The sequence below is a fragment of the Scomber scombrus genome, chromosome 13, assembly GCF_963691925.1.
Source record: "Scomber scombrus chromosome 13, fScoSco1.1, whole genome shotgun sequence".
Taxonomy (NCBI): Eukaryota; Metazoa; Chordata; class Actinopteri; order Scombriformes; family Scombridae; genus Scomber; species Scomber scombrus.
The window spans coordinates 5,852,103-5,875,670 of record NC_084982.1 but is presented as its reverse complement, the minus strand read 5'-3'; the positions used below and the strand labels follow the sequence as shown (position 1 = coordinate 5,875,670).

At 39.2% G+C, this 23,568-nt stretch overlaps 1 protein-coding gene across 1 annotated transcript in view; it reads right to left on the bottom strand.

Annotated features, from left to right (window-relative positions):
- LOC133993331 (contactin-associated protein-like 5) overlaps positions 1-23,568 on the bottom strand; it is a 68,614-nt gene that overhangs the window by 32,472 nt on the left and 12,574 nt on the right. Inside the window, 6 exon segments of the mRNA XM_062432246.1 lie at positions 4,468-4,735; positions 10,634-10,777; positions 15,340-15,524; positions 16,150-16,330; positions 16,332-16,363; positions 20,058-20,205. Coding sequence (XP_062288230.1) covers positions 4,468-4,735; positions 10,634-10,777; positions 15,340-15,524; positions 16,150-16,330; positions 16,332-16,363; positions 20,058-20,205 — 958 coding nt within the window.

Genomic DNA, 23,568 nt, shown 5'->3' with positions numbered 1-23,568 from the left:
TGCATTTTGGGCCACTTTAGGAAAAGTCATCATATTTCAGGGTAAAAGACATTTGGGGTGTTTTACAGCTGATAAATGTCAAAACGGGTCAAACTTGACCTGAACAGAATGTAAAGGTTAAAGTAAAACACAGACTGTACTGTTAAGTTTAGTTATTGATACAAGTAGCATTGTTAAATGGCAGTTGGTTAAAGGGAAAGGATACCTCTGCAGTAAATATGGTTCTACCTCATAGATTGAAGGGCCTATTTAAAGGGGAGAGATGGAGGTTTAGAGAGAGCAGAAATCAAAAGATGATGGTGTAGCTGTGTGCACGAGATCATGCCTTAGTTTGTTTATCTTGAGTTAAGCCACTTAAATTTGATTGCTTGTATTCTTTTTATTTGTTTTGAGACACTGGACTGAATTAATCAATTTTTACCCTCCTTTAAAAAAGAGTCTGGGTCTAGCTACTCAGGTCAGGCTACTTCCTCATGAAATGACTGTGATATTTATTTGACACATTTCTGCCTGGTTTTCTAAAAAAGTTATTAAAAAAAACTGCCATATTTAATTGGACTCATCACCCTACTTCTTTCTATTAAATTCCATAATTACTCAAGCCCAAATGTCTCTCTCTCTCTCTCTCTCTCTCTCTCTTTTTTAAACAACTCACCCTTTGCTAAATGTTTTATTATTTTGATATCTGTGAACTAACATCCAGCTGAAAATTGATTCAATCTTTTTCTTTTTAAATCAGTCAAAACCCGAAAAAAAGACGAGTAATGAGGCGACTCAGCTTGATCCACAAACAATTTATCTTTTAATCTATGGTGACAGCTCATCTTCGCTGAGCTTTCAGGAGCACAATGGCAGCTGTGAATGGAAATGACTGAGACACTTTTACCCCGTCTGACTGTGTGTTGGTCCCAGACTAAATTAAATTAGCATCCAGATTGAGCTGTGCTTCAGTTTGGCAGCTCGGAGCGGACATGACGGCCATGCCAAATGCATGCTGGCAGTTTTTGTTTAGTTAGTCAAATAACAGTCAGCTTTCACTCAAGAGCCTGATGATGTCTGTTGCTTACAGTGGAACCTTTTTATTCCAGAAGGGAGTGCTGTCAGGGATTTTTTTTTCCTTCCCCCCACTCCATTAAATGTTTCAAGGAATAAGCTCTGCAGCCCCGAGGGACTACTGGCAAGCATAAGCAGGAGTTTCCCCTCCCCTTTCCTGCTCATGCCAATGTCAGATCTCACTTTGCCCAAGTGTGACGTTTCAAATCACTTTTTCTATATGTTGCACTGTTTTTATATCACATCACTATTACTATTTACCTCTCCTATCTTCTTCTACATCTGAATCCCCACTGCTGCCTCTGGGGAATACACTTTCATGTCACAGTTTCATGTGTTTGAAAGCTTTTGTCGTAGCTGCCCCGAGTCCTCGACGTTCCCGGTCGGCAGAGTGAGAACGACGTGGAATCTCGTTTCGAATGTTGTTACTCATTGGAGACTCGTGCGCAATGTTTTACGCGTGTGAAAATGAGGCCCGTATATACTGTGCGGCAGATCATTTCTGGCTTGAGCAGAGAACTAGAGGAATCGATACTCTTTCCACATTAGCGCTCCTGTGCACTTTAGCTCGAGTGCCAGCACCTTATCAAACGGGGGCCAATTGCATTTCTTCTCGAGCTAGTCTACTGTCTACTTTTGACACTGAAAAGGAAAGTTTTAAAAGCGTCGAGGTGATGGTTCAAATACGGAGAAAGTGAGAAGAACAAGAGATTAAATATGGACGTTTAAATTATTCATAACAAGTTTGGTGAGCCCTGAAAATTCAGTTTAATGATTGCACTGTAAGACTTTTGCTGCGCTGCGTTTGACATTGTCGTGAAGTATGTGAATCTGTCGCACTGTGGGGAGAAAGTGGGAGATTTAGATAGAAATAAATCCTCAGTTGTTCACAACTTCCCTCTTTTTCTTGTCAGTGTGAACAGAGGGTGGAGCCCATACAGGAGAACACAATGATTTCACTGCTGGGGTTACACTTTGTTAATAATTACATTTTCCAGCTGCACTTTGATTCACCAAATGGCAGCTGTTTTAACCTTAAAATCCTACAAGGGGACACCCTAACCTTGCACAGCACGCTCCTGTTTGCTCACCCAGCCGATCTTTATGCACCGCAGGAACAATAAAGATTTAACAGCTGTGAGTCCAGTTCTCTGTGTGTGAAACATTTGCTGTCTGCTTCGGAGAAAACGTTTAGCAGTGATTCAGCACTTCAGTCGTGGAGAAGAGCCAGCGACGTCCTCCATCAAACACCCAAAATTTTACAGGCTACAATTACATCTCAGATGATTAAAATATAACAAGTCTCCATGCTGAGTAGCTGGATGAGACACAACTTGAAACATAATGTTATCAGAGCCGTAAAATTATACTTTATAATGGGACTTGCGTAATTATTAAATCAAGGAGATCCTTATTAAAATATGAAGGTATATAAATAAATAGGCCCAAATCCCTCACAAGTACTGAGATCTAGCAACACCACACTATAAAAATAAGGTTAGTATTATTTGCAAACTTGCAAAAATTGACTACAAGTATCAAAAGTTAAAGTACTAATTATGCATAATGGCCTCGCTTACAGTAGTGTTATATTAATTATGTACTGTATGTACAGATATATGGTGACTGCGGAATGATTAATCTCTCTTGGAAATGTTCATGTTTTATTGTATTCAAAAAAATGAATAAAACAGGAATTAAAGCAGGTTTTTTTTAACACTGATCAGCAGAAAAAGAAATCTTTTAATATCAAAGAGATTTCCATGAGGTGATGTAAATTACTTACAAATATAAGATATTAAATCCATCATCTGTTTTACATGTCAGATTCTAACAGCTGTGAAATAAATGAAGTGGGTTAAAAAGAATTTCCCTCTAACAAGTGGAGTGGAGTACAAGTGTGAAATAAGTACGAAAAAGAGAAATGCTCAAGTATAGCAAAGTACTCGAGTAAATGTACTTTGTTACATTCCTCCACTGAGATAATGTCTAGCCTGATACAGTTTGGTAAATTAAAGCAGGCAGAAACATGGTATCCTATCTGTGGTTGTCTTCTCCATCTATATTTCTCTGCAGCCCCCTATCTGCTGAAAGTCTGGCTTCCCCAAAACAATCATGGTTATCTGTGATATCTTTGCTAAGCAATCCCATACAGGGAAGATTGGATGATATTTTTCTCCAAGTAATTCCAAAAAAAACTGACTTTTTTTTTGTTTATTGAAGACAAAGGTGATAAAAGTAAGGGGGGGGGGGTGAAATACCTGGCACAGGCCAGCGTGTTTCATCTCCACACTGTGGATTGGAGCAGCACCATGGTTCTTTGTCTGCCTCAGTTACATGAAGCTGTAAACACTGGGCAGAGACAAGCAGACCTATTTTGGTGACCTTGCCTCTAAGGTCTAAGTCAGAGGTGTCAAACATACAGCTCGTGGGCCAGAACCGGCCTGCCTAGGGGTCCAATTCGGCCCACAGGATACCTTCGAAAGTGTGAGAATTGCAGAAAAGTCATTTCAAATTTTCTGCTGCTTCAGAGGATTTTTTCCCCCCACCCTGACCAGAATACAATTCACTGAAAAAACAATGAATACATACTGTGGTGATATTTAAAACATTCATATATTAAACATTATACAAAATGTTGTTAATCAGCAGCTTCTCTGCAAAATAATCTAAAACTGAGACATAATATTGTTGAAACTGCACTCATTTATCTTTAAACATCTCAGACTGTTCATCTATTTTGTAGATAGATGGTCTATTATGGTGAAGTTATATATTATATATATATTATATAGAGGTTAATATGCAATGGGTTTACTGGTCTGACCCACTTGAGATCAAATTGGGCTGTATGTGACCCTTGAACTAAAATGAGTCTAAGTGAAGGTAGGTCTTGTGTTTAGGATTAATACAATAGGAGCAGCTGTTACTGAGCTGTGTTTGCCTCACTCTTCTCTTCCCTGTGAGGGTTTTAATTCATGCACAAAATAAAGTTAGTGGTTCACTTAAGCTAATAAAACATGTCAGTTTAGTTCTATGACATTAAGTGCAGTCTTTGCCAACTCAAATGTGAATGCTGGAGATGTAAAATGTTTTCTATTTAATGCCTTGTATTTAAAGTAATTGCTTGCGTAGTTCAAAAGTGATCTAATCAGTGGAGATGATCAAATCCAATTATATAAATGCACAAAATATGCAGTTATCTTAATTACTCATCACAACAGAGCTCATTTTTAAAATCAAAAACCCAGGGCATTCAAAGACAGAGAATTCAAAGATAATGTTGGCAGAAAGTGACGAGGGTTAATGTCAGAATTTTCTCTGTGAGAGTAAATTAATTCAGGCACAGTCCTCATAAGCTTGTGTTTTATGCGTGTTGTTTTATATGTGTGTGTTTGTGGCCTGCAGACTCACCGGCGGAGACCTCTGATTTCTGGTGTCCTGAGCTGTGGAGGGTCAGGAGCAGCCGGCTGTTGATGATCTGCAGCTCCAGTCTCTGTGGTTCCGGGTTCAGCTGAACAGAGAGCAGCAGCCCGTTTGTGTTCCACGTCCTGAACTGGAAGCGGACAGAGAAACCCCCAGTGGCAGACGCTGCGGGCGGAAGCGACAGGAAGCTGCTGCCGGAGCTCAGGAAGGTGCAGGCCACCAGCTGGGGCTGCGAGCATGAGAAGGTCACGTTGCCCTGGAGGACGACAAAGCCAAGGTTGCAGATTTACACTTAGCACAGTCTGGTCTCATGTGGAATGGAGTGAGATTTGTATGGAAATCATGTTGATGTGCACAAAAAATGGAACAGATGGTTAAAGAGCGATGAGCAAAAACCTTTCCCTCACCCAAAGCTAAATAATATTTAACTATTTAAACTGAGCAGCAATTTGTACTTCTAGCTGACACATTTGGAAGTCTGCAATATGAAGCTTTTTGCATATTTTAATTAATAAAAAAACCCTAATGATTTTAAGAATAGTTTGACATTTCGAGAAATATGCCTGTCTTCCTGAGAGTTAACTCATACATACTGTTCATATTGTACACCCTCGCAGTATGTTTCAGGTCAATTTTGACCCGGTCTAAGAATCCCCTCATAAAAAGTGTCTATACCACATTTTGGGCCACAGATGTGTTTAGAAAGCATCAATAATTGATCTGACTGATCAATAAATGTGTGATTAAACCTTGATTCATGTTTCAGAGAGCAGAGAGTGTATTTTTTAGGTTTTTTGGAGAAAAAACATTTACTATCACACAACATCATGTCCTATTTTACCTAAGACATGAAAATATAACATAGCAATAATGATGTAAATGTATTTTATTGAAAATGACAAGAACTTTATGGAACTGTGGGGTTTATTGTATAACCATTAGAGCCATCAGTCTTCACTGCTACATCATAAAAACTACTATCTTATTAAAACTATTCACTATTCATTTAACTAAAAGCCATATCAGTACATACAGGTTAAATTTGACCCAGAACAGCCTCAATGGACAAAAATGAGTAGCACCTATACAAAAGTATAACATTTTAAATATTTTTTATTTTTGTGCATTGTGGGCCACATTAGGGAAAGTCATCATATTTCTGGGTAATATAAAACAATTTGGGGTGTTTTTACAGCTGTTAAATTGTCAAAACGGGTTAAATTTGACCTGAACAGTATGTAAGGGTTAAATGGGAAGATTGATACCACTGTCTAGACAGCCTCAGCCAGTTAGCTTCGCATTAAGACAGGAAACAGGGGAACACAGTTAGCCTCGTTCTTCAAAGGTAACAAAATCTGCCTATCAGCACTTCCAAGCATCATTTATGAATATGTTATATCTTGTTTGTTTCAAACGTTAAGTTGAGGTTTTACAGGAGCTTATATGCTGGAAGTTACTGCATATGGCCAAGAAATAGTCAGCTAACTATTTGGTACTTGCTGTCACTTCATCAGGCACAGATGATGACAAGCGCTGGAAAGAAAGTGAACAAAAGTATCTCCAAAAATACCTCATTTTCTTTAAGAATGTGATATGGTTACACCTGTCGCAATATCTACTTTTGTTGGACGATATATTGTCTATAGCCTCTTAGCTGCTAATGTGAAGTGTGGCAATACTGAGGTCAAAAAAGGATAAAGGTCATGTCCATGTATCATATGATTAGTCCATATATAGATATGATGTTGAGAATTAAAATATTGTACCATAAGTGGATAAATATTATAACAGGCTTAAATATGGGGCAAACTGAAACTATTAAATGATCAAGCTAACAAAATCATTCTAAACCTTCTTCTTTCTTGTCATTTTAATATTATATCTCTTTAAATTTCAGAAAAGGTTTTTTGAGAAATATTAAATAAGTCAGTGGCTCAGAGGTTTCATAAACTCCAAAGTAAGCAACTGTAAAATTAAGATGAAATAATAAAATTGTTTCAAATTTGCTTGCTCTAAACCAATATGGTAGAGCAACCACGATAGAAATGATTTAAGTTTACATTTCAGTTTAATTCTGTGCAGTGCAGAGGTGGTGTCAGGGACATCCAACCAGACCAGTCATGTCTGCTGAGGTCAGAGTCTTATCAGTCCCGGTGCCTGCAGGGATACACAGAGCAATCAGCTCTTTGACTCTCAATGTGATTCTCCTCCATCAACCTCAGGGAGATTGTCCCATTGAAATTCCATTACAGCCCCCATCATGGCAGCTGCACTCTCTCCACCTCTCTGCTTTTGTTGTCAGTGAAGGACTTTTAACGCAGCAATCAGACTTTAAAGGCAGGGTTTGGCTGAGATGAGATGTGGCTTGGGGCTCGTCAGGGGATGACCATGTGATCTGTGTGGCAGGTTGAGTCTCGGAATGGAACCATTCACACAAATGGACTTAATGATATTGTGGTTATCATCACATTGGAGATGTAATGATTGTTTTCTCTTTTCTTTTCACTTTAATTTCTGACCAAAATCACTTAAATGTGACATTTAAGTTTCAGAAAACATCACAGCAAGGAGAAATAAAGTATACATCTTTAGTAGTGTTATCACCATGGCTCTAGGGATGGTAATGCCTGTCTTTAGATCCTTAACCTTACATTATGCTCATATTTGGGTCTTTCACAGTATCAACTCATAATAAGTTTATGGGAACCACAAATCATTCATGAATGACCTCATCAGTCATTAATAAATTGGTGATTAATCCTTGATGAAGCTTTCAAAGAGCAGAGAGAGTGTATTATTTAGTTTTTTGAATAAATATGAGTCAAAAACTCAACAAAAAATGTGTATCAGCTGCACACACATATTTTTAGAAAGGTGAAATATTCGGTGTTACGGTCTAATAAGCAGCAACACAGAGCTATAAGGACGCTGCGCTCTCACACGCGCTGCATTGATAGTCACACAAACACACACACGCGCAGGCTTCAGGGAGCCGCTATCAATATGCAGGAGAGTTGGGATGTCTGGATTACATTCTGTATATAATCTATCACTTCTCAGCGTGAGAAACAATAGGTGTGGCATGAGAGTGTGTGAAATGCTTGAAATGCGTGTGTCTCAAGGTCAATGTGTGAGACTATTATTTCCATTTATCTATTTTTTTCTTGATTTTAATTTATTTCTGGTTGTGCTGTTCAAATAGTTCAAGTTGACTTCCGGTGGTTCAATAAATGCTTATGTTTACAAATCTATGAATAATCGTGTTTTATAATCGCGATTTCAATATTGATCAAAATAATCGTGATTATGATTTTTGCCATAATCGTCCAGCCCTAATTCATGGTCCCCATATGATGCATCATAATGTCTGTGGTAAGTTTTCATCTAGCGCCATCATCAGCTGCTTGTCCTTTGTGTTTAGCACATTACTTGCAGATGTTACCCTAAATTGCCAAACATTGTCAATTTGATATCTGCTAATCGTTGATATTGTCTAATATTGTCATTGTGAGCACAGCAGCAGTATTTACCACATTTACATGTGTTGCCAACTGTTTTCACTGGGGAAGTAACTGAATCCTGCTTGTCACAAGACGTCCTGACGTGCCAATTTGCATATCTGAGACATGGTAATATAATTACACAAACACACGCACACACACACACAAGAAACTGACTTTAACTAGCTTTATTGTTGGCTAATTGTGTTTTTTCCAAGCAGCTGTCCTCAATATACAGATAAATCTACCTCTAATATTAAAAAATACATTATGCAGGCTGTTCCATAGACTGGAGCTGAGGTATAATGATAAATGAGAGATGATACAGACACTAGACTAAACTCACTATAGATAGCTGTCTGTCTTAACAGAGCAAAATCAATCTTAAATGGTTAAATCATTTCGAATAAAACCAAAGGAGGAGTTCCCTGGTCAAACAATGTGGATAAGTCATACTATGATCATTATATATGGTCATTATATTACACTTATTCACAGCTCATTGATATCCTTGGATGATGATTGGTCCACTGAATGTGCTGCAGCTCTGGCCCACTGAATATAGTCAGTCCTGAGAGCCACAGCCACATTAACTACAAGATATTGGTGACTCCCTCCAAGGAAAGGAGATAAGGTCTACCCAAAACGTCTCTTTTTAAAAAATAACTCAGGAAAGATGTCTAAAAGGGTTGAATAGTTCCCAATTGCCAATGCTGACTACTCCAAAACGCCCATTTCTCCATCCATTCAACAACCTACAATGCTAATGTTGCTACTTTTGCAACCTAGTAGCTGCATCTGCATGGTAAATCTATTTTTTTGCCTCCATATGAGGGCACCCTGTAACCGTTCTGGCAATTTGGAAACACTAGTAATTAGCTTTTCATCCATCTTTCAGTTCAAGCAGCGGTCAACAGTGATTGGCTGTGCCCGCAAAGGTCACCGCAGCTCAGGTCAAAGTTTAGAAAAAATTAACTTTCTGCACACCCTAATCCCATCGCACTGCAGACTGCAACACACAACACACACAATAATGAGGAGGCTCACGCTGTTATTTCCATGATAATGTAAAGACGCCTTCAGCCTCGTTGTTAGTGTGGATTTTTTTGTGCTGAGTCGTGAAGAAAAATTTACTGCATGATTCTACTATCATTGTCTGATTTTTGACCCGTGTTGATATAATTAAGTTTAGTTCAACCACAACACATTGGACTTGGAGATGAGGCATGCAAGATTACAAACTGCAGTGTAACATCTATAGTGATAACAGTAAGATGAAGTTGAACACTTCTAGCAGACAATCTCCAAGTCACAAGCTTGATGTGGATATTTTCCTGCATATATATAGCTGTTAGCAAAGGTGACATGCATATGAACGAGCATGCACGTTCTGCACTGTAAGAGGGTTTTCAAATGACAAGGGCTTTCACACGTTTCTGAGCTTTTCAATGCATTAAAAAAAGCTTATGCACCAATCTCTAGGAACCCAGTTTATATATATATATATATATATGATATGGTTTACATTAGCTTATCATCAATATCAGTATCAGTATATATGTCACTGGTTAGTAACAATGTAAAAGTAAAGAAGTGTTGAGTTTATCATTGTAATGTATGACTGTGTACTGTTTTGGCCTTGCAATTTTGCTGTCTTGTGGAATGTGCTCATTGCTATTGTTAAGAAGTTTCCTGCCACTTCCTCGCCTTGGTCCGTGTCAGGATAAGATAGAAGTTCTGAGTTTTGGGATGTGTGGATGTGTGTCCATTGCCTTGACCATGTAGGTCTGGGTGTACTGAGGAATGATCTCATTGACTCCATTAAGGGGCCTGATGGTTACCAAGTTCCTGGCCTATGCCCAGATAAGGTAAAGGTTTAGGGTCTTGGCATGAGCAGGATGTGTTTAAGTGCCAGTAGGGCTGGGTATCTTTAAAAAAAATTACAACAAGAGTATCAATCCAAGTACCCTTAAAGTGATACTGATATCACTTGAGTACTTCTTTGGATACTCATTCCACATTTGGTGCACTTGCTTGTATGTAACAGGCGTGTAGTGTAGTCACACTTTAGAGTGTTTAGGTGGCATCTTGGCTGCTGAACTGCTAAGTGCGCTAACTCAAATTCACCCCGACTTCACCACCACAGACGTGTTGTAGCTGCTGTGGCAGTTGGCTCATCACATGCTGCATTAAATCAAAGAATGCTTGCATTGATTGGCTGTGAGCAAGTCCATACAAGTAGTCATATTTTCTAGCTCTGGGTGCAAAACGGATCGATTGCAGGTATCGTTTGACAAGAGGCGTTTCGATACTACTTGGTATGTATTTATTTCAGTCAATACCTTAAACGTATTGAGTACCAATACCCAGCTTTGACGGATATGTACAGCTCAGTTCATTTCTTGATGTTTAATAGTCAAATTTAAGATAGATTTATCTTAATAACATATTGTATATTATCAGATTTTAAAATCTCAAACATTGACATCTGCCTCAAAAATCCATTATCGACCTGACTTAATTTTTTTTTAAACTAGGACATGGTTTCAAAGGGATGGATCTGATACATTTCACACTATATGCTGTGTTGAATAAAGGTGGATGCAATAATGCTTGAAAATTGGAACATCTGAAAATCTATAAATGCAACTTACCACGCTGTGTATCTGTGGCTTGCGTCTCTTCGCCAGGTCTATGATATTGATTCCGTTGTAATAGAGGTTTTCCATGCAGCCATGGAAGTTCTTCCTGAGGAAGGTGCCAGGCTTACCGGGCAGCGGGATGCCTCCAAAACTCAGCTGTAATTAAAGGAGAACAGGAGCGGTAGAGCTTAGACACAGAAATTGATCCCATATTAAATATATAGTGCAAAAATGTGTATTTATCCACTAAATCATCAATTAAACTCACATTTTGGCTATACACACACACACACACACACACACACACACACACACACACACACACACACACACACACACACACACACACACACACACACACACACACACACACACACACACACACACACACACACACACTTTTCCTCACCATACTGCATGAACTGCTGCACTGGTGATTCATAAAGTGAGAAAACAACCGCCATTCACTGGATCCTAACATACATGGAAACAGTATGTGCACTTTTGGACTGGGGCTGGTTTTCATGGTGCGATCTTTAGGCTTTTTTCTCAGCACATATTTTGGATTTACTTGTGTTACTAACAGCATAAACAATGGTTCTGTCCTATTTAAGCGTGCCAGTAAGCCACGACCATGTGTCAGTGACTCGATATGCAACCTGTACCCTGAAACCAAAGCAGCTAAACAGGATTAAGCCATCATTCATTTTATTATCTACACCTGTGCTTTTGTCAAAAATTTGAATTCTACAGACATTTGGGGAAAGCATTTTTACTATTTCAACATGACTAATTTCCCTGAGCAAAAAAGCATGCTCCATAAAATAATTGTGTCCTGATTTTGGTCAGTAAGAACCCGACTGGCCTGCACATGGAGCCCTGACCTCAACTCCATCTAACCCATTTGGTATGAACTAGAAAGCAGACTGAGAGAGCCAGGCCTTATAAGCCCACCATCGCTAATGCTTTTGTGGCTGCATGGGAGCAAATCCCTGCAGCTGGGATCCAACCCTGGTGGAAGACCCTGCCAGGAGGCTGTTGTAGCTGCATATTAATGCCCTTGTTTGTCATTTATATATGGGTAATGTTCGGGCGTCCACATACTTTTGGTCATGTATAATTCAGGAATCGCACCGCATGCAACTCGTGTGTTGTTATTTTTAGAAACTAACAGTTCAGCCCCGTCTCGCTTGCTAATGTATGCTTGTCAAGGTTTATCGTTCTCCACGTTATATATATATGCAATACACGAGCATGGCGGCAGATGTATCACTCAAAATTTGTAAAGGGTGCTTGATTTCAGACAGAGGTAAAATAGAACATTTACAACAGGCGGCTGGCGATTTAACAAGCGTCACTAGCAGATCTGATCAGCTATAGCTTAGCTTCATGTGTCCGAATGACTTCTTTTAAAGAGGACGTAACATGCACATCACCAAGTCTATATTTTCAATCTGGAGCTCTACTGGAGATAGTTCAGAAAACTCCTTATTCATCTCATACCGTCACTTTATACATCCCCTCGGTTCAGCGTCTGTCTGAAGGCCATTTTAGCCCCCATCTCTTTAAGCCCACCCCCCCCTCTTCTCGATGAACCCACTCTGTTCTAATTAGCTCCCATAAGCTTCCCCTCAACAGACATCCGGCAGCTCCGGAGCTAGGTAAACAAACAGTAAGGATTTCACTTATTTTTCATGATCTTTACTTCAAATATAAATCTCTCAAATACACGCATACGTGTCTGAGCCCAAATCTGATGTGAAATATGCCAGTGGACACCGTGATCAACCCATGGAACAACCTTAGCAAAGATGGGGAAGTAGAGGTATTGTTGCGAATGAAGTGTCAGAGCAGGTTGAAGCCTGGACTTTTGACTTGCAGGCAACATTTTGCATATGTTCACCTCAAGTTTTAGAGAAAATAGAAGAGCATAATATGTACCCTTTAAAGGTAGAATCTTGTCAAGGGTCTTAACTGATGATGCACTTGATGACCGAATACATAATATAAAGCTAAAAGACTGAGGTTAGCTCTAACAGGTCCACTCATTACACCTGTGCTCTTCTACTTTCAATTTTGGAAAGACACAAAAAATAATCTCCCCCTAAACGACCCTCTAAATACTTTATATATGGAGTATTGCTTTTATTACATTCCCATACACTAGGGGAGCAACCGTAAATAGGTCAAAACCCCTAGTTATGGTTGCTATGATTGGGCAATTGTTGTCTTGGGGAGAGGATTAGTGAGCAATCAATCAATGGGTCTCCAAATGAGTGTAGAAAGGATATATCTCATAATCCATTTTGTTCAAAGAAATGGTTTGAATATGTTTTTAGTGAATCGTGAAACTGGAATAAAATAATAATGCAAATTGTGTGTGAGTGTTTGTGTGTGTGTGTGTGTGTGTGTGTGTGTGTGTGTGTGTGGCACCTAAAGCAAAAAGCAATTGTCTTCAGCATTAAATTGTAGAGATATGATATGTCAAATGCTCTGCAAACATCTTTAGAGGTTGGCAGTCCTCCTTGCAATTCTACCTTTGAGAAAATAAAAATGATTCATCTCTGCCACTTTTCTTTCACTTCTGTCATTATTAGTGGCTCCTCTAATAATTATACAAGCATTATCGTGTTAACTCCCATGGGGGGGAACCTGTACTCATACAGCGCCACCAGGTGACATCCATTAAGATGAAATAGACGTCACCAAAGCAGCAGGACCAGACAAGTTGTCAGAACACACACTGAAACTGAAATCATGTGCTGACCAACTAACAGGGTAGCAGGGGTGTTCGCCAGCATCTTTAGCCTCTCCCTAAAACAGGCTGTAGTCCTCACCACCATTGTCCCTGTGCCCAAAAAGACATCAGTTAAAAGCCTTCATGGCAATTGTTAGGAAGGGTTTGAGAGGTTTGTACTTTCCCACATCAAGGGAGGAAGCATATCTATGAAGGATGCACTCTCAATCACACTTCATACAACACTGACACACCTGGAACATCCACACACTTATATCAGGATGCTGTTCTTTTGATTTAAGCTCCACTTTCAATATCACATTCCCCCATAGACTGGTAGACAAACTCAGCAACCTGGGATTAGCCACTTCACTCTGCTTATGGTCTATGGACTTCCCCCTCTAATAGACTACAAAACATGTGCAATCACATATCCTCGACCCTCATCCTGTGTGCCGCAGGGATGTGTGCTCTGTGCAACCCTCTTCATTCTCTTCACCCATGACTGCACGCGAATCCACCCCTCAAACACTATAGTGAACTTTGCAAATGATACCGATATAGTGGAGCTTTTATCCAACAACGAGGAGGCTATGGAGAGGAGATCCAACCTCTGGTCAAGTGGTGTTCTGACAATGATCTGGTCCTGACCGCAAAAACTAAAGAGATCATTGTGTATTCGAGGAGATACAGGAGGACTACACATCTCCCTTTCCAGATAAGTGATGAGGAGGCGGAGAGTATCAACAATATCAGGTTCCTGGGAATCCATATAATAAAAGATCGTCCCTTAACACCTCCCACCTGGTGAAAAAGACTCAAAATATACTTTTCTTCTTAAGAAAACTCAAGCAGGGGAACATTCTTTCATCTCCTAACAAACCTTTACTGAAGCATCATAGAGAGTATCATGCTGCTCTGCCATGGTGTGGTATGCCAGCTGTACCAATCGAGAACCGGAAGGACTTGGTCCGGATGGTAAAAACAGCACAGGGTTAGGGTTAGGGTTAGATGGTGGGAACTGTGCTCCCAAATTTGGACACAGTGTATGTTAGCCGTCTACCTAAGAAGGCCAGCAACATCAGTAAGGACCCAATCCACCCAGGTCACAGTCTGTTTGTCAATGCCATCGGGGGAAGAGATACGGAGCCATCAAAGCCAACAAACTAAAAACAGCTTTTCCCCCCTGAGCTGTAGCTTCCATCACCCCCACGTTCCCATAGCTGTTGAGGATTGAGGACTGTAAATATTACCACCCATCCCCCACTCCCCAACCACTGATAATGCATTCCAACACTTTATTACATACATCTAGCTTGCTGTGCAATGCCGTTTTTTATTATTTATTATCCCGTTTTTTATCTCGCTGTGTTGTTTTTTATCTCATCTCGGTTTTTATTTTGGTCTCTATTGCTGCTGGTCAAATGGCCTCCAAATTGGTAAATGGGCTGCATTTATATAGCGCCTTTCTAGTCTTCTGACCACTCAAAGCGCCTTTACAACACATGCCAACATTCACTCATTCACACACTGCTGGCGGACACTGCCTTGCAGGGTGCCAACCTTCTCATTGGGAGTTCTAATCCTCATTCACACAACACGGCACAGCCTTCAGGAAGCAATTTGGGGGTTCAGTATCTTGCCCGAGAGCACTTTGACATGCAGACTGGATGGAACTGCTGATCTTCCAATTAGCAAATGCCCTGCTCTACCTTCTGAGTCGCAGCCACCACTGACAGTCACCAAATGTAACTCTGATGAACACCTACAATGTCAAAGTGTCTTATATTTTATGAGATGCCTTTCAAAAGTGTGTCCCCTTCCCGGGGCTTACACAAAATAACTCTCATCACTTTGTTCTTTATGTTAGAGATGTTTGCCCCCTTTCAGATAAATTTATTAAGTGGTACAATCAATTTTCCCAAGCTGTTCTTACTATATCACTTTCAGTTTGTGTAATTTCATCATCCTGTGCACTCACCTCATAGTCCACCTCCAGTGAGTGTCCTTCCCCTTTGGTTTGGAAGTGCTGTGAGTGGGAGTCCACTGTGAGGTTAACCTGCTTGTTGAAGCGCTCTACGTGGACAGAGTGCCAGTGCTGGTCATCCAGCAGGCTGCCCACAGTGACAGCAACACGTCTACTGCTGAACCTCAGCCTGCTGTCGTCTGGAAAAACAGCAGGGACACAGTGAGCGGCTACACATCCTTCACAGCAAATCTGTAAATGTGCGAGAGGGCAGCCAGGCAAAACCACACGGACGCACACGCACAATTACATGTTGTCCATTCACACAGATTATGTGTTCCGTAGAAACGAAACGGGTGAGTAGGTATGAAAGTAGGTGAGGAGCTGCATCTAAACAATGAATCACCGTGGCCACAGAAAAAAGACTATTCTGATAATTGAGTTCAAATATCAACTAGAAATGTCAAACATGTTCTGTTTCAAACGTATTAAAGCTTCATAATTTTTGAATTAAATGGAGAAAAAAAAATCAGTATATTCATACTCTTGCATGCCTTTTTAAAATTTTGGTCAAACAAATGTGGCAATTCGAAGAGAATAACTCTTGGTGCTCATGCTGAATAACCAATTAACTGAGAAAAATACACTATGATAATAATAATCCTCCAATCATTTGTAACAGCACGGTTTGATGAAATATATTAATGACAAGCAGCACAGGTAGTCATGAAAAAGGGCTCAAAAATACACTTCTGTTTAAGGATTAATATCTCATCAATGAATGAGACAGACAAATGAAAGGTTAGGAAACACAGGCATGGTTACCTAAGTTAAGGTAGAGGTCTAGTCTTCCACGGTGAAGCTCCAGGGTGATGTAATCTCCTCTCTGCCCCTCTCCATGCAGTAAAACCCCTTCAGCCTGATGGCTCTTGAACCGGAGAGAGATCACGTCTTTCACCGTTGACATGGACTTCTGGTTGAACCGATACAGCAAGGAGCAGCAAGGAGCTTCTGCCGTCAAAGTCTGCCACGTATGACTCTGAAAGAAAAATCAGAATAACTTTTGAATCGGTGTTACACCCTGTAGTGTCTGCGAACAATAAGAAAAATGTGTTATTGTCACCATCTGGGAAATTGTTCCTACAATTAAGTCTGTATACTTTTTGATGATAAATTCTTACTTGGACAGCAATGAAAATGCGTGTTCATAATTGGCTGTGCTCAGTAAACAAGTTGTGAGCCGTCTCAATTTTCTCATTAAATTCTATTTTGACGCAAGTTTAAAAAGACTATTTCTACATGTCACAGGCTCAAATTAAAAAAAATAAATAAAAAAAACCAGCATACCACTACTGCTACTCATATTAATACGGTCGGTGCTACTATTATACTTCTTTTTGCTTAAATAAATAAATAAATAAATAAATAATAAATATTTCATGAAAACTATGGGATTACTGTCAAAATTAGCATAACAGGAGTCTGGCTAAAAAAAAAGGTGTAGAAGAATAGTAGGCATAGAAATGGCATGCCACAGTTAAAACACTACAATGGGGAGCAACAAGCAGGGATAAAAGCAAGGACTATGACATAAAAAGATAAAGCAGATGATAACGATAATGACAGTTTCATTAGACAAGCTGCTGTCTTGTTGTTTACAGCATAGTCATAGCCACCGGTTATAATATACTAGCTTTAATAGTATTTACAATTACCATAAATTGTATCAAAGTAACTTTTTTTTTCACAGTGGACCTAACTTCACAGGTTTATCAGTCTTTAACAGTTGTGCAGCTCTGTTGATCACAGTTTGAATGTGGTCTAGTGTCCGTGCTGTCACACTGCAGCAGCGCTGGGATTCAAGCTGTTCTACTGCAAACTGAGTGAGAAAGGAAAATAGTATTGTACACAGTGATGAGAACATTTGTGTTTACAGATGTCTTAGCTGTACTAACAGTACACAACATGGGGAGAATCCAAACCTCTATTATATTTTGCCTGTTTTATGCTTTTCTCATTCTTATACAATTTATTCCAAGTAGTCCAAAAGAACATATATGAGATCAGTTAATAGTACAGGGCATTCTTAGTTTCACCTCTGTATGAATCTACTTTTGAGCGACACTTTACGCACTACATGCATTTCAGTAGCATTGTTACCTGTTTGTGTGTCTCCATATCAGTCGGTGCCTCGCAGATAGTTTCTGTAACTTAAATAATCCCTTATCTATATTGTAATTCATAACCTATTTTATGTTTATATTGGTAGACTGACACATGAATCTAAATCGAAGAACAAGGGAGTCTGTGAGGCAGCATTAATGTTTCGCTTATCCAACATACACTACAGTGCTGTGTGGTGGTTGGGCATCATAAAACTGCTCACTGTGGGATATTCCGACAGTCTTTCACAGTGCATTAATTCACTGGCTCATCTAGTTAGTGCTGCTCCACAATGCGTGGGAGAGGTTTGTCAGTGAATCCCCCCCCCTCCTTTTTTTATTGAGCATTACTCAGGATATAAATGTTACTGTGCGTCTGAACAACATTCCCTTTTGTCAGGTACAGTCACAGAGGTGCAGTCTCTTTTTGTGTCTCATTACAATCGCCAGTGATGACATTATCTCAGAATAATATTTTACAATCAAATCTTTTAAGACCCAAATCATTATTTAAGTGTTATTTTGAGAATGAAAGCATCATTTTGTGATTGCAATCCTATGCTTTACTAGCTTAAGATAACTGATGGTGGCCATAAAGCCAGGCATTAAGGAAACACATTAAAGGCATGTCACCTGCTTCAAAACACCTGCACCCATTGTTTCTGTGTAAGCCCACCAGCAGAATCTCGATGTTGTCATCATGGGCTGTTGTGTCGACATGTTCAGATACACCACTGTCGATGTGCATCAACCTCCCAGAAAATCAGTAATTGTAACACATTCACTTCTGGGATTGAAACACCCAGGCTACTGTACCTTTGACTACTTTGTCTATCTGTGAGGAATGTCTAATGTATGCTACAGGTGTCCAATGGCATGTGTCATTATGCCTGTCACGATAATATTGATACTTTTATTGAACGATACATTGTTTTAGAAATAATCGCGATAAACGATATTATTGTCATTAGAAGATCATTTTATACCACTGATATAATGATAATAGACATGAATAGCCTCTTAGCTGCTGATGTGAAGTGTGGCATGATGAGGTCAAAAAATGATCAGGGTCATGTCCATGTATCATACGATAAATCCATATATAGACATGATGATGTCAATAATTACGTTATTGTGCAATAAGTCGATGTGACAGGCCTATGAGTCAAATGATGCTATGTGGTGTGACGCAATGGAGTGTGATGCAGATGTTTAGTGTAAGCCTACTTATTGTTTCTCCTCTTACTTACTCTTTCTCTTGTGGCTTAGAGCAATGACTTAGTGATAAAACCCACCTGGGGAGAAGTATGACAGCATGTTATCCTGAGATGATAACACATTTAAGTTATGACGACCAAAACATAATCCAATTATCATCTTGGGATATGCTTGAATTTTGAACATAAGCACAATTTAGCACCATGACGCAACAACTTAATTCAGTCATCATGGGGAAACTAAATGAGGAAGTGATTTTGGCATTAATCCACCCAATGCAGTAGCATTGGCATCAATAATAGAATTGTACTGATCCAAGCTGCATTGGGTATGTCTTTATATCTCCTTTTTTTAGGTCATCATGCTGCACTTTGCTGCAACACATATAAAGAAAATCTGCTTCACTCAACTCGGTTGTATAAAATGACACAGTGAACCTGCTGTCTAAACCAGCAAAGACCTGTCAGATGCCTTGTAAGAAAAACAAAAAGGGATCTGTCACAGGATTTGAGGAAAGTGTTTTTTGGATTCTTTTTTTCAACTATTATGGAGTCTTCTCAGTTTGCCGAGAAGCAGGTAAAGTCTATAAAGCAACATGCAATGTTTTCACCCTCCATGTTAAAAATAATTCTCCCTTTCCCTATGAGAAATCGACGCCACCACAAACAGCTGCTGAAGAAGCATTTCATTTAGTTTTATTGTGGAAGTGCTGAACATGAGGCGAACCCATCCTCACTAGGGCTGGGTATCGGTACTCGATTCCTTTAAGGTATCGACCAAATAAATCCATACCAAATAGTATCAAAACGTCTCACGTCAAACGATACCTGCAATCGATCCTTTTTGCACCCAGAGATAGAAAATATGACTATTTGTATGGACTTGCTCACAGCCAATCAACACAAGCTTTATTTGATTTAATGTGACATGTGATTGGACCACTTTGAAGACTTGTATTTGTGTAAAAATCAATTCATTTAGATGTGGAGGAGTGGTGGCATTTTCTGGAATTTAATGCCTCTATTCACATGATGGGTATTGAATGAAGCACTCAATTGGTATCAGAATCACTTTAAGGCTACTTGGATTGGTACTAGTATCATCATTTTTTAAACGTATATACCCTGCCCTAATCTTCACTGTGGCTTTTGATTTGTGTCTTCACTACTGTTTGAACAACCAAACAACCAAGTGAAGGGAAACATTCTTACTAATCCCCACTGAAGCATATAACTGCAAAGCAGCATGTATAAATGAATGAACCTTGTAGGTGGTGCGACCACAGAGGTTTTGATGTGCAGACTGAGTGCTTTCAGAGCGTGTTATTTACTGGTGGGGGTATGTGTTACTCACTGTAGGAGCAGCCGTACACCTCCACTCTGAGGCCCATCCAGCCACTGGGGTTCCAGTCAAGAGGGACGAAACGAAGGAAACGGGTTCTCACTGAGTGGGACAGCTTGTTCTGGACAACGGCCTCCGAATTCACATTCCCAACAAAACTCTGCAAGTCAAAGACAGAAAAAGAAGATGGCGTCTATGTCAGCAGCAGAATATTCAGACAGCGGTAGAACACATGAGAGAAATAGCAAATGACCTCAGATTGTAAATGAATGGGAAATATGTTCACCAGGAAGCAGAAAATAATACTTGAAAGATAAGCAGAATATCTCAAGTCTTTAATAGCACAGAAAACAACAAAGCGCTGATGAGGCGAACCCAAGGGCAATGTCTTCGCCCTCTCCTTGAACGCACTATTTGATGTAAAAAGATAAGAATCATCATGTGGTATTGAAATATGATAGTATGGTGGGGAAAGTGACCAGTGAAGCAGCAAAATAAGGACTTTTTACATTGTGTTTTCTCTCAGTAAAGCAAAAAAAAAAAAGAGTAAAGTTCTTCTTTTTCATTTCCATCCTTCCTCAACATTCAGTCTGCAGCGAACAAAGCCAGAGGATATAAACGGCGGCGCAGAGAGAGAGAGAGAGAGAGAGAGAGAGAGAGAGAGAGAGAGGGAGAGTGACAGATGGATGCAGAAACAGAGACAAACAACCTCTCCTCTCAAATGACTGATTACCAGCTTCTTCATAACCAGTTCAAGGTAGGGGACGGGTCCAATCAATAAGAACTCGTACTACAGTACAAAGAACCATAAAGATGGATCAGCTTGAGGCTTTTCTGAACACAGTCAGACACGGCCAATAATTCTACTTTTCGCAATAGCAGAAACACAATAACATACAGCATTAAAAGGTATGTTGAGAAGCAGCACAAATGGCTGACCTGGGCTTTTAGAGCACTCCAAAGCGGAGGCATCATTAAATACACCAGGCTATCTGCTTCTTGGTACATAATCAAAGCAACTGTCTGACTCATAAGGTTGTTATTGGGATTTGAGCCACTGCTTTTCTGTTTTGAGCCGTTGACTGAGTGGAGCCTGGTGGTTGAATCTTAAAACAGGTACAAGCAGGCTTATTTATATATGCACTATAATCCACGGCTGCACAGGAGGGATTTACTAATTGCACCGGGGTGTGCACATTTGATTACAACAAATATATTACTTTAGCACAACAAACAAGCTTGTATAGTGCAAATTTGAGGACTACGTCTGCCTTGAAAACAAAGACATTCATATTCATGACTCGATGATGATTTGGGTGTTTTCAAATGCTTTCAGCCAAAAACTCCCCGAAGCTGTATTTGCTGGTGGGTTGTTGTTTTTTTTTTGAGAGAGTCACACTGATGAAAACGTGCTGCCGTGCTACGACCTTGTCTCTTTTAGTCTTTGTGTAAGACACACAAGGGTGGAGCACAAGAAAGACACTTTGATTGCTCCACATTTAAATGCTATGATTATAACTGAAAAAAAGCCCAAAACAAAACAAAAACAAATGTAAAAGCCAAAGCCGATGCAGCATTTTAGATAAAAGCATGTTGTCAAAGTGGAAAAATCAAAGTATATGTTTAGTGTGTGTTTGTCTTCTTCATCTGCTTCCTATTGCTGTTATCAACCTTGTCTTTTTTGGGCTCAGATTAGGGTCAAATGCATTGCAGCCGTGTATCACCATATCTGAATGAGTGAAAACATTTTGTATGATTCAGTCAGGGTGTAGATTTGGGTATGGACAGTAGAAACATGTCCCTGCCAATATCAAGGTGTTACTGGGTTGTTCCGACCAATATTTGTATCGATCTCAAACAATCTAACTGCTTTAACTCCATGTAATATTAATGTTAAGCTCTCTGCAGAGTTGCCAGGTTTGTGTGTTTTCTGCAAAAAAGAGTGTTCTATTTAGTTTAGTTTATAGTTTAAATGTTTAAAATGTCACAGAATTGAAAACGACTTCACTGGACAAACTAAGATAATTCAATATTATATTTAATTTCAGGCGTTAGATGTTGTTAGTTCATTTTTGATTGACGTTCAGACATGCTGTTTAATTAAAATACTTTATTAGCTGTTGGAGAAAATTCCTCCCAAAAGCAAATTAAGACATCAGGTCTTTTTTTAAAGAGCCCAAGTGTCAGTAACATTCAATCTTAGTTAATAAGAATGTTCTGTAATCAATCCAAACATTAATCTTCGAAATTAGTGGGATGAGTAGATCAAGAGAGATATTATTTCATATGTGTCATTAAGACATGAACATTGTTTATAAGATAAATTAGCCCCCAGTTTGTCCAACTGATCTGTTTATGACTGTCAGGCAGGGGTGGAGCAGCGAATTTAAAAGTGTTGGGGTTCTAGTAGGGTGGGACATGAGCACTGCAAAACCTCGCCTTCGTTCCAGTCTCAACAACATGCCAAATCAAAATTAATGAATTTTTTCTCCTACTATAGTTATAGTAACCACTGCTTCAACTTAAAATAAAAATAATCACCATGTAACTGTAACAATTCAGGAGAATGTATTTAATGTCTGGTATCAGTTTACTACCTATATCCAGTTAATTATGAATTGCTGGACTGGAGCATAACTATCCTTATTATAATTGCACTTTCATTCAAATGAAAGAGAAAACACACTGAACCCTGGTTTGATAACAAATCAGTATCTCTAAATAATTGCTTAATAACAAAGTTTAGGTTATAATGAATTCAAGCTGGACCTGTATTAAATTACCCTTAAACAAAAGAGTTCTTTCTGAGTCCACAGACTGGTAAAACTGAAAGCCAAAAAAGTGTCTCTTTTAGGGGAATGGGAAAAGACAGGAGGTTGTGTATCAGCAGCTGTCAGTTCCTCTCCAACAGCCAAAGAGAACACTCAATCAGTCTTCATCTAAAGTCTTCCTCAAAGCTAACAGGATAATATCAGACAAACAGGTATTTTAGACTAACCAGTGTAAAGTTAGCAACTAGTTCCCACAGGCTAACTACCACAGTTACCATCTGAGTCACTATTAAGCTCAATAATAAAGTAGTGTAGTGGTACTGTTCTCTAAGTTTAATACACAATACAAACTATAGCTCATTGTAACTGTAGCAACATATTTCTTTGGCATTTAGCTGAAAACAGTATAAACCAGGTGAGTTGACTTTCTGTACACAGAGGCAAAAGTTCACCTAGCATGGTGGCTAATTAGCGATTATTTTAACTAACGATTAGCAATTAGCATGCTCAAGCAGTGATTAGCATACTAATAAACATTCATTTGGTTGTTAAAACTTTGCTGTAAGACAGGCAACACACTACCATAAAACAGTGTTATACATCTAAAATATGAATGCTCTTCTTTGTCACTGACAATCTATAAAAACACATTAGTAATGACAAACTAGCTTACATTTAGGATAGTCTATTTAGTTTTATGTTTAGTAACTAATGTTAGATGAGTTGACACTCCACATTACTAACCAGCTAGA